The sequence below is a fragment of the Syngnathus leptorhynchus genome, chromosome 19 (assembly GCF_054491065.1).
Source record: "Syngnathus leptorhynchus isolate UIUO chromosome 19, UIUO_Slep, whole genome shotgun sequence".
NCBI lineage: Eukaryota > Metazoa > Chordata > Actinopteri > Syngnathiformes > Syngnathidae > Syngnathus > Syngnathus leptorhynchus.
Genome location: NC_141213.1, coordinates 1608613 through 1624552, shown reverse-complemented (window position 1 = coordinate 1624552; position 15940 = coordinate 1608613). Strand labels below are relative to the sequence as shown.

The window sequence follows — 15940 nt, the reverse complement described above, 5'->3', positions numbered from 1 at the left end:
GAAGACGGAAAGTGAACATAAGACTTCATGTGATATATATTTTTGTGAACTTCAGCATAAAATACGCTCGCTCGGGTGTTTTCACTGGGCAGCGTCCGTCCGCTCGAAGGATGTCGCCTGTTACACAATTGGGAACATTTGACACACATATGCTTACTTTTGGAGTTAGTAAGCATTTATTTCAGTCGCATTTCTATGCACATTGCAACTTTGCGTGCAGGCTTGAGCAGCCGGGATCAAAAGACGGATTGTTCTCGACGATAACTTGCATCGGGCGTGTCACATGAGGCGCAATTACTTGTAATTGAAAACACGTTAAAACACTTTCAACGTAGCTTGACCCTTGTGACTCCATGTGGTTTTCCTCCTGTTGGATGAAAATTCTTTGTTAGGAGGTACGTTATATACACGCTCCGTATTAGGAGGGGGGGGGGGCAGAATTTGGTGCGAGGCCCCCCACCAACTAGTGTCAAACAGTAGTGCAAGAAGTCAGTCGAGTGATCTGCTACATAAGACTGGCATGCTGCAACGGATCTCCATGAACATGCGTGTTTGCGCAAGTGGGTTGAAGGTCCTCGCTTGAGCTGGGTATAGTTTGATGTCACCTCCCTCCCCGCCCGCCCCCCCTTCTTCCTCCTCCTCCTCCTCCTCCTCCTCCCCCCCCGCCCGAGTGATGATTCCCGAGGAGGAAGATGCGCGCGCTCACAGCCTTCTGCCGACCTTCGCCTGCTTCTCTCGGCCTCACCGACGCACTGTTGTGGTGACGCCTCCACCGCCGCAGCCGGAGCGCCTCGTCGGCTGCCCGCCGCGGGACTCCCGGGTGCTTCGCCTGCTTTCCAGCGGCTTCGTTAGCCCCCCACCCCCCACCCCCCCGCCGCTGTCAGCCATAGCCAACGACGCCGCAGCCGCAGCAACAGAAGCAGCCGCAGCAGAACCAAATCTCCCCCAAGCCCGAGAGCGAGGCAGATGCCCGTCGCACCGCTGTCAGCCCGGCTTCTACTATGGTGGAGTTCCCGTCCCTGAGCCCTTACTGGCCGCTTCTTCGTTTCCTGGTGCCTCTAGCAATCACCAATGTTGCCATCGACCTCGGCGAGCAGGTAAGCGCCCCCCCCCCCCCCATCAACATCACGGCGCGGTCTCCCCTCGCACCCCCGCCTCTCTCTGGTAGGAGGAAGCGGCTAATGCTAACGATGCTCGTCTCGCTTTACGCCGCAAAACGGCCGGAAAATGAAAGACGACGTTGAGAGATACCCACAGGATGCTAGCATAGCCGCAAGGGGGACGGGGGGGCTGGGTAGATGCATATATGTGCAGTATAGGCAGAAGGGAAGTGTTGAGATGCGTCTGTCACAGAGGGGGGGGGGGGGGGGGGGGGGTGTGAGGGTGGAGGGGCATTTTCTCACCTGCCCCTCCTTCCCGAGAAAGACTCAGGGCGTGTGGAAGTGGAGAGATGTAGGTAGGGATTAAGCTTATGTAATGCTCCTGTTTTGCTAGTATAAATAGCACAGCCAGGCCGGGGCTTGTGCAAAAAAGGGAAAGGGCAGCTGGGAGGGGAGGAAGTCCTCAGTCCAAGCCACTTCCTTATTCCAGAAGCGAGCTTATCAAAGTTTTGCTATCCAATGGAAACATTTTCTCAAACATACTTTTAATCTTAGTTCCGCGGGTGAAAATAGTCACTTCGTGTTTTTTTGTCCTTATCCAAAAATATAACCGTTTTAAGAACAAAGGCTCATATTATCACGATGAAAGTCACAAATTGAATCGAATACATTGTATTTTTCCAAGGTTAAGTTGTAATGTGAAAAAGCACTTTTTGGGTTTTGATCCCAAAGCGATGTGACTGGTGACGTTTGATTGGTGGCGCTGCAGGCGCTCAACAGGGGCATCGCCACAGTCAAGGAGGATGCGGTGGAGATGCTGGCCAGCTACGGGCTGGCCTACTCGCTCATGAAGTTTTTCACCGGCCCCATGAGCGACTTCAAGAACGTGGGCCTGGTCTTCATCAACAGCAAGCGTGATCGCCGCAAGGCCGTCACATGCATGGCGGCGGCGGGTGCCATCGCCTTTGTACTGCACATCTTGATAGGTGCCTTGCTAAAAAAAACACACACGCCCATTTCCTGTCAGTGCCACTGAGGCAACTTTTGTTTTTCACGCTACAGCCTACACAGACCTGGGCTACTACATCATAAACAAGCTCCACCATGTGGACGATTCTGTGGGCCACAAAACCCGCAAAGCCTTCCTCTACTTGGCCGCTTTCCCTCTACTGGATGCGATGGTGAGCACCTGCTGCTTCTCAAAATTTTATTCTAACTGCTGTCAGCCTCCCCCTCCCAAAAAGTACAAACTAAATATTCCCCAAAAATGGAGCCATAACTAGTTTGAACATTACATTCAGTGATACTTTTGTGTACCACTAGAGGGAGCTAGCGTAGCAATGCGTCTTGTCAAGTTTGTTGTAAAATCTGCGGTTTTTTTTGCACGCAGGCGTGGATTCACGCCGGGATTCTCCTCAAGCACAAGTACAGCGTCATCGTGGGCTCGGCCTCCATCTCGGACGTGGTGGCGCAGGTACAAAGTCGCCCAGTTTAAATGTCTAATAGGAAAAACGCTTTGCTGCCATCTTGTGGCAATTCTCTGCAATGACTTTGGAGATGACTGCGCAAATTGTGCCGTCAGCTGTGGTTTACATGTGTAAAAAGCTGCCATGCGTTGCCGTTCAGATCGTATTCGTGGCCATCCTGCTGCACAGCAACCTGGAGTGCGTGGAGCCCCTCCTCATCCCCATCCTCTCGCTTTACATGGGCGCCCTGGTCCGCTTCAGTATTGTGGGCCTCGGCTACTACTGCAACATCCACGACACCATCCCGGACTCCAGCGGAGCCGACGTCGGGGTAAGTCCCGGTTGGTTTCTCGGAGGAGAAGCGCGTGGCCTTTTTGACGTTTTTTTTGTTGTTGTGTGGGGCGGCAGGGCGACTCCACCATCAAGAAGATGCTGAGCTTCTGGTGGCCGCTGGCGCTCATCTTAGCCACCCAGCGCATCAGTCGGCCCATCGTCAACCTCTTCGTGTCCAGGGACCTCAAGGGAACCACCGAGGCGACAGAGGTGCGCACTCTTTTCCTTTCACACAACAAATCTTACGATTTGAGGAAGAAAAAAAAAGATTGAAAGCAAATAGAATAAACAGAATTGTGTTTTGGTGATGAAACCAAAAAAACAAAATCACGCTGACTGTTCTGTAATGGTTTTCTGTTGACAGTGCCTGGCCTGTGTTATTTTTGTCCCTGTCAGAAGTTAAAAAACAAATCCTTTGTGGCTTTTCACTGAACTTTTGTCTCAATACGTTTGATGGAAAAGTTCAGGTGTGTATTTTGGGTCTTCCAGACTCGGAAGGTCGTGTTTTGCGGGCAGACGGCGGCGGTGCTAATTTAAGTATTCGTGTGCCAACGCCAACTAAGTCCCATTAGAGCTTTCCGGCGTGCGCTCAAGTGGCCCACAAAGCCGTTTTGGCGGAAAGTCCTGGAAAGGAGCGGCTCCGCTCAGCTCAGCTCCTCTCGCTGCTCGCACGGGTCACAATGACGGCAACAACAACTCTCATGTTCAGCAAGCGTGCTCACGACGATACGCTCGAGCGACGTTATGCTAACAGCTTCAATAGTATATATAGCGAGCAAAAATCTGAACACAAACGGTGGAGCAACACACGTTGACAAAGCAGAGACAATATTGGCAGGCATATATTCTTTATCCTCTGCTCACCAATAACTCTGTCTTCTCGTCACGCTAGGCAGTGGCTGTGCTGACGGCGACGTACCCGGTGGGTCACATGCCCTACGGGTGGCTAACTGAATTGCGAGCCGTGTATCCCGCCTTCGACAAGGTACGCTACGCTTCGGCCGTGAGCCCGGGGATGTTTGTGCTAACTCCAGCTCGTCCCCTTCCCGCTAGAACAACCCCAGCAACAAGCTGAACGCCGGCACACCGGTGACCAAGTCGCATATTAAAAAGTTTACCTTCTGCTGTCTGGCCCTCTCGCTCACGGTAAGATTCATTTCTTTGGAGCTTCTAAAGAGATGATGAAAACGTTGTCAGAATTCAGATGACACTCGTACAGTTTTGACGGGAATTCGCTCGGCCGGTCTGACAACCCGAGCGCAAAATTGCCATCGTCGTTAACGGCTCGGATACGGCAATTAAGTGTAAACAAACCGGCGCCAGGCCATTTGACGTCACGGGACAGAAGCCAGGGCCCCTTTCCCGTGACGTGATGGGTCACACGATCTTCACGTGAGCTTCCCCAAAAAGAAGCTCTGGAATGACAAGAGCAGACACCAGGCGACAAGGTCAACATTTGCCATGTCAAGTATGTACAGTAAGCGGGCGCCCAAGCGTTCACACGGCCCGCCCGGATATTCGGCTGGCTCGAGGTGTCGGGTTGCACCCGCTCAGAAAACCAGAGGGAGAAACAAAGCAGGCGCCAAATAGTGGAATTCAGTAAGGAGGTTCTGTTCCAGTGCAAAAAAGACATCACTTGACACATTCCAAAATCTGTGTGGTGGAAAACAAGCGCACCCTCCCTCGAGCTTCATCACCGTCTTTTGTTTCAAAAAAGCTAAGTGAGCAAAACAGCTTTTTTTTTTCCATCTCCTCCCTCCCTTACAAGGTATGAGTTCGTTTCCTCATGCTATGACTTGTTTACCACAAAGTGGAGGCGCCGCCTAGCACCCGCGGGTGCCTCCGCTCGGCTGCAAATAACGGTTGGCCGTCCCACTTTTCTCACAACACCTCTTGTTTTTTTGTTTTTTTTTTATACTTCCGTATTTGTGTTTTTAAATAAATAGGAACAAACTATGTGAGCAAAGTTTTTGGACCATTTGCCATCTACTGGAAAGGAAAAATTAGCCCGAGCTTACGCTCTTTATTTTCTTTTGAAAATGGATGAATGGCTTTTTGATTAAAGGTCAAAGGCCAATAGGTTGAGAACATCAAGTGAGTGTTTTGTTGTTTTGCACATGCACAGTTATGCTTTGTGGTCTTCTGGAGCCCGCATGTCTCTGAGAAGATCCTGGTGGATGTTATCGGCGTGGACTACCCTTTCGCTATGCTCTGTGTGGTGCCCCTTCGCATTTTCTCCTTCTTCCCGCTTCCAGGTAAACAAAGCATTCAGAGGGCATAGAAAAAGTCTACACACCCCTGTTGAAAAGCTAACGCAACTGTGTTCGAAATCACCTGACTTCTTTTAGACTTATTTTGAACACGGCCACATCACCCCTCGATTAGAGGGTGTGCATACTTATGCAACCACATCATCGCTCTTTATTTTTGGTCTTTTTTTTTTTCCCCCGAACATCACAAGTTCCTGCCATTTTAACAGGGTGTGTAGACTTTTTCTATCGGCTATAGTATGTTGCTAAGACAGCTGTCGATGCTTATACTGTGTGAATAGTGACGGTTCGGGCGCACCTGACGGGCTGGTTGATGACGCTGAAGAAAACGTTTGTTTTGGCGCCCAGCTCGGTTCTACGCATCATCGTGCTCATCACCAGCTTGGTGGTGTTGCCTTACATGGGGTAGGTAGAGCCGCCGGTGACACGTCGGCTGACGCCATGTTCGCCGCCGCACTGACTGCCGGTGTGTCGCAGGGTTCACGGGGCCACGCTGGGGGTGGGCTCCCTCCTGGCCGGCTTCATCGGCGAGTCCACAATGGTCGCCATAGCAGCCTGCTATGTTTACCGACAACAGGTGAGCGAGCGCTCTCGTGCTTCACTGGGACAAAACACAAATGACACTATTGTGAGGCTTGTTTTCACCCGCGATATCCTTTGAAGGCCAGTGAGAAAGTCTACACACCCCCTGTTGTCACCAAATAAATTGTGTACGTTACAAGCTCGAGCTTTACGTTTTCGTCCAGCGTCACAGCGAGCTGTCCAACGAACTGGTGGTGGAGGCCGAGGACTCGGCGCCTATGAGCGAGGTGCGCTCGCCGACCGATGCCGTGGAGGAGCTGCGCGAGGACGACGAAGCGCAGGAGTGAGCCGGAGGACTTTTTTTTTTTTTTGGTTTGTTTTTCTTTTTCTTCCCGTGCGGGAGACGAAAGAAGGACAGCGGAAGTCTCCCCACGGACGGCGCCCTCCTTCCCTACCTGCGTGCCGACGCAGACTGTAAACAAAGCCATCCGAGCGTTGATCTAACTAGTGTACATAGCGTCGTGGCTTTCTTGGTTTTTACTCGTCAGCAAGACAAAAGACGAAAGAGACAACGAGCGGGGGGGGGGACGAGGGGACAAAATCCACACATGTGGTGGGACTTTTTGATGGGTTGTGCAATTGTATCAGATATCACACCATCTTTTCTAAAGTGGAGTTTTGACGGCACCGAGGGATCGGGAATCCCTCTTCACCATTTTCTTCCTCCTCATCACATCACATCACGCATTTACTTTGACGGAGTCTCATCTTTATGTGCTGTATATACTGTACAGACATTCTTATTTGGCAAATAAATTGCTTTATTATGAATTCTGTCTTGGGATGCTTTCAGCTTCACTTCAGCCTTCTAGGCAACACTTTTTCTAAATTTTCCTCGACCATCTGGGTTTTATTTTTGCATTTTTCATGATTTATTGAATAAATTTATTCATGGATTTATTATACTTATTTGGATGTTTGTGTATTTTTTCTCGTTTTATTTCCCCTCAAATAATTTGTTAATTAACAACAATTAACTACAATTAATTTGTAGTTTTTTTTTTTTTTTTTGCATTTTTCATTTGAGTATTTTTTCCCCTCCATTTTTAGATATTCTTTTTGAAGTGAGATACTTAATGTTTAGCCACTGCCCTGAGCATGTGTGACTCAATTGAGCTTGGAAGTGACGGACTGGACCAGAAGCCGTTTGATTCTTGTGCTTTATTGATGAGCAAGAGACCACATTCATTCACTCTTGTGCATTTTTGTCGTAAGGCAACGGGGAGGAGCACGCGGGCGCCTAACTGCCACAAACTCCTCCTCCTCTCTGGCTTGGCAGAAGGCAAGGCGTTACGTTACACACAATACTCGCAGAAAAAAAAAAATAAGACCCCCGCGCTCATGACGCGAGCACCTGATTTTATCTTTCAACAGCAGTCTGGATTTAAATAATAAATTAATGAGATCAACCAAAAAAAAGAGACGATTCCAGTGTAGGTAAGGAGGGGGGGGGGGGGGGTCTCGGGGGGGACGGACAGACCTGAGGTTTTGGGTTTGCATGGGAGGCGAACTCAGCTGGCCGCCGCTGCTCGCTTGTCCTCCGTTTCCTCATCGTCCTCTCGGTCCACGCTGGCGACGGGCACGTTGTAGTGGCGATCGTCCTCGGTGACCAGGCTAACGCGGGGCCACTCGTCTTTGTGCTCGTCGGGGTAGTAGGCCACAAATTCCTCCGTGTCGGCCATGTATAGGCGATATACCTGCAGGGTGCAGCTCAGGGCGTCGCCCAATAGGCACATCTCCACCTGGAGAATGCAAAGACGATTAAAAAAAAAGCGTCAAACAATTAACAACAATTATAAAACAGGAAGAACCACTAATACTGGAAGTATCGCAAGCTAGAGTTGATAAACTTATCGAACTGGAATGACCCAACTTTAAGTCAGCTGTATTTTCCTTTTTTTGCATTGAAAAAAAAATCCCTCGGCCGCCATTTTGGCACAAAGTGCATCGAGAGGTGCCGCTCACCTGCTCCAGCCCGGCGCTGATGCCCACGTGACTCAAATGGTTGGCGAAGAAGTCACGCGGGCAGCGGGAAGAGTCGCGTGCAAACAGCAGCCAGCAGAAGAGCGGCACGTCGTGGTCGCCGCCGTGCATGCCGGCGTGCAGCTGGCACGCGCGGCGCAACATCAGCAGCTTAAGCGCCTCCAGCATGGCCGCCTCCTCCTCGCCGCCCTGGAAGGAGTCCTCGCACAATTGGCGGCGCTCCACATCTGACGGGCAGCGGGCCGCCGCGCACCACTGAGGAGAGCAAACGGAATGGGTGAAGGATTTTTTTTGGTTAACTTCCTTGCTGACAAACAAACGCAGGTGAGGAATGAGTACGGGGTGCTCGGTTTGTCAACCTTATTCCGGAGGATCTCCAGGTAGTTCTGAAGCCGCTGGGTAACGTCCGGATGTGCTTCGGTCTCGCCCGGAAATCTCCACTGAGCCATCAGAGCAGACAGGTCCTGCGAAAACTTCCAAGAAAACGCAGCTTCTTACTTTTTACCATTTCTTCTGTGATGTAACCAAGGTAGACGTCTAGAAGCCCGACAAAAAATAAAAAAAAAAGCAAGTGCGAGTTAATGTGTCAAAGAATGACAAAGGATTAAAGGATGAATTGTAAAAGTTTGATATTTGGACTTTGAGCACGTCTAACTGGACGAGGGAGGTCAAGGGTTACCGTGGTCACGTCGTGGTCCTCATCCTCCTGAAGCCACGCGGGCACCTGAGAAGCCTGAGAGAGCACCTGAAACAAGGTAGCCCGCAGGGCACAGTAGTTGTCCCCCCGCACTTGCCGAAGGCCGGCAAAGTTCTGCGAGAGCTCCGCGTAACCCTGGGGGAGGTAACAAGTTGTTTTCACTTTCTGCGTCTTCAAAAAAAAAAAAAAAAAAAAGAATAGGCACCTTTTTAATGAGAGCACTTTTGGTGGTGTTTCCTCTCCATTCTCGCTGGCTGTAAGACAAAATGTCCACCGATGGACCCAAACTGCATCTGGCCTCCGCTGTGAGACAAACACGCAAGCTACATCATCACGTATGACGCGCCGACAACAGATGGCTCGGAGGAAGAATCCGACTGAGATCCGAGGATGAACTCACGTGCGCAGCTCTCGAATGGTTGCGTGTCATCGGGAGACGGCGGGAGATCCTCTTCTCCTCTGTACAGATCTTCTTCACTGGGAAGGATGCGGGGTGGAAAACAACAACATGACATCCTTGTAGGATTTTAAAAACACCTATGGTGGACAGGCTGGCCGGAAATAAACTTATCGTCATTGAAATTGAACTTGTAGAAGCGCACCTTCTGGATTCTTGTGCGAGAATTTGCGGAGCTCGTAGCTCGGTAACCTCCACGTCGTCGCCCTCGGCGACTGCGGGGTGACCTCCGTCTCGGTCGTCACCGGGAAGCAGGTCCAAGCCGTCTTGCTGGTTTAGCTTGGCTGGCTGTAAGCTGCAGAGAGCAAATATTTTGATTGCCTTGTTGCAGGCTATAATTAAATGTTCACAACAAAAACCATCATGGAATAAACGTTGTGGTGCGCATCTGCCCCCTTGTGGACATCTAGTGAAATAACATGTCAATGAGGAATGTTTGTTGCTTTGAAAGACGTTGAACCCCGCTGACCTGTCCGCGTCTTCGGGAGTGGCGGCGAGCGTCTCGGCCACATGGTTAAAGTGCGCGGGGCGACCCTCGTCACCGCCCCCCGTCGCTTCTGTGGGCTCGGCGGGAGCATCGGGGCTTTCTTCGGCTTGGCCAGACATCAACGCTGAGCGGTCGCCATCTTTGGAGTCCTCGGTCACTAAGCTACATGCAGAGAGAAAATTATACTTTCACAGACATCTTTCTTTTCCAAGCCACTGGATCATAAAGAATTTCGTTTTTGGCCAGTATGATTCTCCAACAACAAAAGAAAGTAAAACTGAGCTGGTGACATTTAAGAAAAAGAAACTGGTGATATTCCAAAGCATTTTTTTAACATCACATTTTAGGCTTTCGCAGCACATTGTTCTTTTTGTTTATCCTTACTCAATAAACAAATGTTCCCACTTGTTTTTTTTTTTTATGACTATTAAATTTTGTATATTGTATGACACGGTCAGAAGGCGAAAACAAGGTATGTTTCTTGTGTTGTCACATGACTCACCAGTCGGGCTCGGGCGTGTTCTCGTGACACTCTGCGGCCACCGATGCCTCCTGAGAGTCGACTGAAGATGCCGGGTCTTCATGCGTCCAACAAAGCTCCGTCGGCAGCGCGCAGCGTACGTCGGAACCCGCTTCGCCCTCGTCGTCGCGCCGGCAAACATCTGCATGCAGCGGTGCTTCTTGCGGGCCACCATCTTGGATTGGAACCTGCACGGATGAGGCTGGATGCCGGTCGCCATCTTGCCGTTGGCGATCCGCTTCTGATCCGAGGACAGATGTTTCTTTAGCGTCCAGAAAAGTTTCCAAGCTTTCTTCTCCGACGGCGCCTTCATCCAGCGTGGCATTAGCGGCGGTTTTGTTGGACGCGGCTTCCCTCATTAAAGAGCCATTTTCCTGCGTAACCATTGGTTCCGACGCGTCAAATTCCGGAAGAAGTTTCACCTGCAAGTTGTCGATGTCCTCTACTTTTAAGGTCACCGTGTCAGTCATCATTCTGAGTGACACAAAAAGACAGAAAAACACTCAAAATGCAGAAGCTTTCACACACACACCAAACATTTCTTTGCGGGTGTTTGACCTTTTGCCCTCATCCCCTTGCGGGCCACACGTGCCACCCGCCGTGGCGGCTAAGTGGCCCGCGGCCCCGGCGGCCTTGGCGTCATCCTTCAGCAAACCGCTTCGCTCCTCTATACTGCCACAGGGACTCTTTGGGCGACAGCAGCAGGAGGCCCCCATTGGAGTGCTCCCCTCAACACATCTGCAGGGGCCCGACAGTGTCGCCTCGGATCCTAAGAAGGCGGCTGGACCTGGACGCTCATGCCTGCAACAATAATATTATAGAGGTGCTTTGACTTACAATTGGTTAGATTCATTATGTCTGGATTACTAACACTTCATCTTATCATCATCCACCATTTTAATGTATGCTTTTCAGCTTAAAAAAAATAAAAATATATATATAGAAAATTCAACAGCATGTTGTTCCATCGATTGCTTTGGCCTGGCTCCTCATCATGACCCGGAAATGACGTTCGATGCGGAAATAGCATTTGAATGTTGCTACATTAATGCAAGCTGGAAAGTGTACAGTTAATACTTTGATTGTATCAAAATTCACTGCTAGTAATTCAGTTTGAGAATCAGATGGCACGATATATCGATTATTGAGATCAAGTTCGTGTTCGCAGGACTATGTAGTATTAAAGAAACGCAGACGAATGTTGACTCCCTTTAGCAACACTAACGACACACATTCGACATTTCACATCGCAGATGAGAACAAATGTAAGGTTAAAGATGTGCTTGGACACACGAGTGGCAAAACAACGCGTTCAACTGTCACGTCGAGACGAGACAAAAACATTCATCTAGGTTGAAAAAGACGCGGAATACCTGAGAAGAAGGCAGAGGGGGTCCAAAGTCGACAGGCAGGCTTGAGAAGGAAACGAAGCAGATGCTTCGGGCTTTTTTGGGGGCAGAATGACGCCAAATCGTAACGGCCAGCAGCTTGGGAAAACTTCGAATAGGCAAACCAAACCAACGCGCCGCAAGCTTGGAGACTCAACTCGACGCGGCTACTTAAGAACAACAGCGCCGCGCAGGGGACGTTTTGGAGTCTGCGCTGGTTGGGCGGAACGTTTTGCTTGTTTGAATTAAAATAAAAAAGAATAATTGAAATGAAAATAAATAAAAGGGGGTGATTTGGAGGGGGGTGCCAGGAGACGGACTCTCCTCGTAGTTTGGGGGGCGGGGTCCGCTGAGGGTCACGGCTCCTGGTTGATGCGCTGACGTCATCGTGGGACGCGCCAAGCGTTGCTACGTTCACAAACACCTCGGGAATTACAGTGTCACTTCATTGACGTCCCGAAATTTATAGAGAAAATCATTCATTTTATTCAAAACATTTGACTTACATCTAATTACTCGATCCATTATTAAAAAATATTAAATTGCATTCATCCATCCATTTTCTTTACTGCTTCGTCCCCGTGGGGGTCGCGAGCTCAAGCACAATATGTTAGTTGCATTTCAAAGCCATTGTGGGTGCTGCTTGGAGCCCAAAACGGGACAGTTGTGTCAGTGCCCCAACATTTCTGGGACTGGTCGTATTGTCGGTACATAGAAAATGTCAATTAAATATTTTCCAACTCATTGATGTGCTCCAACAGCCCCGGAGGTAGTCCGAGCTCCATAGCAATGTCCCTGCAGCTCTGCACCAGCTGGCTGAAGTTTGTTGCACGGGCATGAGACGGGGACCAAATGTTGCTGCCACCGCCCGGGTGACGTGTTGTTTGACAATGTGGAGGACAATCCGTATCCATGCAACAGTCGCTCTCCTGACAGGCCGCGGGTGACGCCACCCCGAGCTCCTCCAAGCTCTCTGCCACATCGTCAGCACTGGGATGGGGCGGCGCCTCCATGGCCTTCATGATTTCAGCCACGATGGAATCCTCGTGCTGCGAAACACGCTCCAGGAGAGCCACCACGGATGCGGGGAAAGGCTGGCCGCGCTGCTCCACCTGGTACCAGCTGCCAATTGCGCTGAAGAGTGCCACAGAAAAAAAAAAAAGCAAAGAAATGAACACACAAAAGTAGAAATGGTATTTTAAGGGAGGTTCAATTTATATTACCTCACTGTAAAACATATGCTAGTGACTATTGCTATATTATCAGTCTACATGTCTTCTTGGCCATTGTTATCAAATATCAGGTAGTCACGTTACCAAACAATCCCTCGAAGTCGTCCAATGGCCCGAGTCTTGGACGCTCCTTCGCAGAAGCCCTCCCTGAAACCCACCTCCAGCGCCGCATCCTCGCCAGCGTCAGCACCATCCACGTAACCGTCCTGACCATCAATTACATATAAAAACATAAATAAGATTTGGACGCTCCGGTTCGCCATACTTGCATAAGAGAAGTGTAAGCAAAGTGATGACAAAGACCTCCTACCCTGTTTCTTCTCTTCATATTGAGCGTCCATTCTTTGGCTGAAATGTTAAGTTCGTCCGCGTTCTCCTCAAAAACATCGTCCGTCCCGTTTGACACCGCTTTCAACCACGACATTATTGCCAAATCGGCGAGAGAAAGCCAAAAGTACCACAGCTTTTCCTGTTGTTGTTGTTGTGACGTCACAGGAGCTTCTTCTTCGACGAAACAGTGACCAACTGCAGTTTAGCAACACCGCCACCTGTAGAACAAACAACAACAACGCAGCATAAAAGCCCTGAATTCTTAAACAGATAAATCCTACAGGGGACGCCAGAGCATTATGGTTAACTTAGTCCGTGGCACATCGTCTGAGTGCAAAAATGTAATCAATATTTTGTACAAATGTACTTTTTAATAAAAAAGATGCACCATATTGCTGCATACTCAGTAAAGTATAGAACTATGATTGCATTAGAGCTCGGAAAAATTCAACAAAATCCCCCAAATACCCAAAAGTGGGCTTGAATAATAATCTTTAATAAGGCAGAATGTGACGAAAAAACAAGACATCGTCTTCTCTTCCAAATCATGTGTTGTTTTCTTGTTGATGTTATTACGGTCATCATACAAGCGCCGATGTTTAATTTATCTTTACAGCATCCTGTTTGACTTTTGATCACGTCATGAGTACCAAACGCATTATTGGGAGGCATCAATAATGCATTTCAACCTTGTGTGGAAAAAATCTCAGCGGGATACATTAGAGCAGTGTTTTTGTTTTTTTTCTTCCTCCAAATAACACCTCAAAAATACTTTAGTCGAAGTATGAGCACAATACAGTGGCATGGTAGGAAGAGAACAAGATACACGATTTGTATTTATTTATTAAAATGTACATTTATTTTCTGAACCGCTTTATTAAAAAAAAAAAAAATAGACACTGAAACCTGCTGTACAAATTAAACGTTAACATCGCTAATATAGACCAATAGAAAATTGCATTTCAAGAATGATTCAAATCAAACGTACTCCACAAAAGTTCTGTTCCTGAAAAGTATATCAGATATTATTGTGTGATGTCATGCACATATTTTCTTTATGGTCTCCTACCCAATCGAACTTTATTTCTCCTACTCCTGCATTTCCCTCCAATTTCCGAGCATGTTCATTTTCGGTGCCTAATGGCGTGTCATTTTGCCCCAGAATTAATCCTAAGAATCAAAACAGATTTTCCAGGGAGCAATCTTCCATCAAGTATTGATTTTCCCCCCCCCCCCTTACTCACACTGGCCGAGCCTGTAGTCTCTAATTTAAGATGACAGGCCAGCAACACAATGGAACCAGCAGAGCACCTTGGGAGCTCTACCTCCTCTTGACGGATAGATTGGGAGTTTACACCACACTTAGACCACGATGTCTTCTAGCCTTTTTTCCCCCCTAATCTTGGGGCCAAGCAGGAGCAGCCATCATTAGGGGGCCGTCTTTGAGCGATTCACAACTCCCTTTGGTTTATTTTCAAGAAGTGTGAATACGTCACAATGCAAAATGGCGACGACAAGGACACTTTAATGACTGGATTGTACTTTACACAAAGTAACATTGAAAGCAACTCTAAATCTTTGGTCAATATTTTTTTTATTGGTGCCACAACAGAAAAAAAAATATGCAAAATTTCCCATTTCAACCTAATAATGTTCATGCAATAACATTTTAGGCGATAAACGTTTTAACATGCTAATAATGTGCTAATTTTCACATAACTTTTCTCCCTTCCTTAAAGGGACAGTGTGTGGGATGTTTTTGCCATCTCGTGGTGAAAAACATGTCAGTGGATGATGTTAAAATTATTGAGATGACATTTTATAAAAGATAAATAAACTCCTTGTTCGTCTCTGTGTGCCCTGCGATTGGCTGGCAACCAGTTCAGGGTGTCCTCGCCTGCTGCCTGATGACAGCTGGGATAGGCTCCAGCACGCCCGCGACCCCCGTGGGGACAAATCGGTTCAGAAAATGGATGGATGGATAAATAAACTCGTAGAATGTTCCAAGGTCAACCACCTTTTTTTTCCCACCCAAAGTTCAAAGTTTGTTGCATTTCGGTGGCACTGTGATATTTTGAAATATGAAGAGGCCTCTTCAAGCATCGCATTTTCAAGATAAAGCTCAAGGACGACTTGTCGCTACGATTGCTGTCATGTTTACATTAAATGCAACTTTTCAAGTGTTTCGAGGACACGAACTCCAGCCGCATTCCCCCTTAAGCTAGCGACTCGTGTCAGCGCAATTACCTTCGGCATTGCGGATGATTCACTCATCCGCCAGCTAATGTCTAAAGTCACACACTGAATGTGTAGTTGTGGAAGCTTTCTAGTCTTGTCGAAAAGACAAAGCCGACTATTTTCCTTCTTCAGCAAGTACGCGGACAGGCGTGCCGCCGATCTTCATCGGCCAGCGCAATTAAAAAGGCAAACAAAAGAACATCACGTGTCTGCCAGCAGAGTTGAAATCCTCCTCAAAGACCAAAAAAAAAAGCATCCGTCTTCTTATTAATAATGGATCTGCTCTCTATGCTTTTTTTTTTTTATTTTTGGTATGAGGATGATTTTATTATTTACTAGTTTCCTCCTTTCGTCTTCAAAGGCGTCACAGCGGACAGGAGAGCCAATAAGGTGTCAAACTTTGGAGTTTGCTTTCAAAAGGCTCCCTTCACTTTTCTTTTCTCGGCTCTTGCGCTTGTTTGCCGGTTGTCGACGAGAGGCCGCGTGTTTGTTCTGACCCCCTCTGTGCAAAAAACCCCCAACATTTTTGCATTTGTCAGCAAGCAGCCCCTCCGTGGCCTCCTATAGGCTTGCCGGAGGTGATTGAAAGAGGCGGCGAGGTCATTTGAATTCTGCTTTCACTAAACACTCCCTTTGTGCATCTTATGAAAGACGCAATGTTTTTTTTTTTTTTCTTGAAGAATATTTACACTCCAAGTTATTGAAAATGCTTTTTCTGTTGACCTGTATAAATAAAGCTGTAGTGGCAAAGAAATTTAACTTACTTGAACTTGATAAATTGAAAAAGAAAGAAAAAAAAAACAATACAAAATCAACAACAATCACCATAAAACTGTGCAAAATTGTGCAATAATTTC

The 15940-nt window shown here is 48.1% G+C and overlaps 3 protein-coding genes across 3 annotated transcripts; 1 reads left to right on the top strand and 2 right to left on the bottom strand.

Moving 5' to 3' along the window:
* Positions 1–660: 660 nt before the first annotated feature.
* ankha (ANKH inorganic pyrophosphate transport regulator a) lies at positions 661–6639 on the top strand. The gene is made up of 12 exons (XM_085939293.1): positions 661–1097; positions 1870–2086; positions 2163–2281; positions 2491–2574; positions 2727–2897; positions 2975–3109; positions 3792–3884; positions 3953–4045; positions 5025–5154; positions 5451–5574; positions 5647–5746; positions 5916–6639. The coding sequence occupies exons 1-12, from the start codon at positions 1002–1004 to the stop codon at positions 6036–6038; spliced, it is 1485 nt and encodes a 494-aa protein (XP_085795419.1). The 5' UTR covers positions 661–1001; the 3' UTR covers positions 6039–6639.
* Positions 6640–6897: 258 nt separating this feature from the next.
* On the bottom strand, positions 6898–11606 carry LOC147041506 (uncharacterized). The gene is made up of 11 exons (XM_085939291.1): positions 11269–11606; positions 10454–10696; positions 9878–10369; positions 9358–9537; positions 9034–9183; positions 8832–8908; positions 8637–8734; positions 8414–8566; positions 8094–8207; positions 7717–7989; positions 6898–7493 (listed from the first exon to the last, which is right to left on the bottom strand). The coding sequence occupies exons 2-11, from the start codon at positions 10609–10611 to the stop codon at positions 7263–7265; spliced, it is 1926 nt and encodes a 641-aa protein (XP_085795417.1). The 5' UTR covers positions 10612–10696; positions 11269–11606; the 3' UTR covers positions 6898–7262.
* Positions 11607–11773: 167 nt separating this feature from the next.
* otulina (OTU deubiquitinase with linear linkage specificity a) lies at positions 11774–13052 on the bottom strand. The gene is made up of 3 exons (XM_085939294.1): positions 12826–13052; positions 12600–12721; positions 11774–12417 (listed from the first exon to the last, which is right to left on the bottom strand). The coding sequence occupies exons 1-3, from the start codon at positions 12937–12939 to the stop codon at positions 12009–12011; spliced, it is 645 nt and encodes a 214-aa protein (XP_085795420.1). The 5' UTR covers positions 12940–13052; the 3' UTR covers positions 11774–12008.
* Positions 13053–15940: the final 2888 nt, after the last annotated feature.

Excerpts from the sequence above, each read along its gene's own strand:
- ankha (XM_085939293.1), top strand. The coding sequence starts at position 1,002 with ATGGTGGAGTTCCCGTCCCTGAGCCCTTACTGGCCGCTTCTTCGTTTC. Across the intron at positions 1,098-1,869 it reads CCATCGACCTCGGCGAGCAG|GCGCTCAACAGGGGCATCGC; the intron begins GTAAGCGCCCCC and ends GTGGCGCTGCAG. Across the intron at positions 3,110-3,791 it reads GAACCACCGAGGCGACAGAG|GCAGTGGCTGTGCTGACGGC; the intron begins GTGCGCACTCTT and ends TCGTCACGCTAG.
- LOC147041506 (XM_085939291.1), bottom strand. The coding sequence starts at position 10,611 with ATGGGGGCCTCCTGCTGCTGTCGCCCAAAGAGTCCCTGTGGCAGTATA. Across the intron at positions 10,370-10,453 it reads CAAGGGGATGAGGGCAAAAG|AATGATGACTGACACGGTGA; the intron begins GTCAAACACCCG and ends TGTGTCACTCAG. Across the intron at positions 7,494-7,716 it reads TCAGCGCCGGGCTGGAGCAG|GTGGAGATGTGCCTATTGGG; the intron begins GTGAGCGGCACC and ends TGCATTCTCCAG.
- otulina (XM_085939294.1), bottom strand. The coding sequence starts at position 12,939 with ATGTCGTGGTTGAAAGCGGTGTCAAACGGGACGGACGATGTTTTTGAG. Across the intron at positions 12,722-12,825 it reads ATATGAAGAGAAGAAACAGG|GACGGTTACGTGGATGGTGC; the intron begins GTAGGAGGTCTT and ends ATTGATGGTCAG. Across the intron at positions 12,418-12,599 it reads CGACTTCGAGGGATTGTTTG|CGCAATTGGCAGCTGGTACC; the intron begins GTAACGTGACTA and ends GGCACTCTTCAG.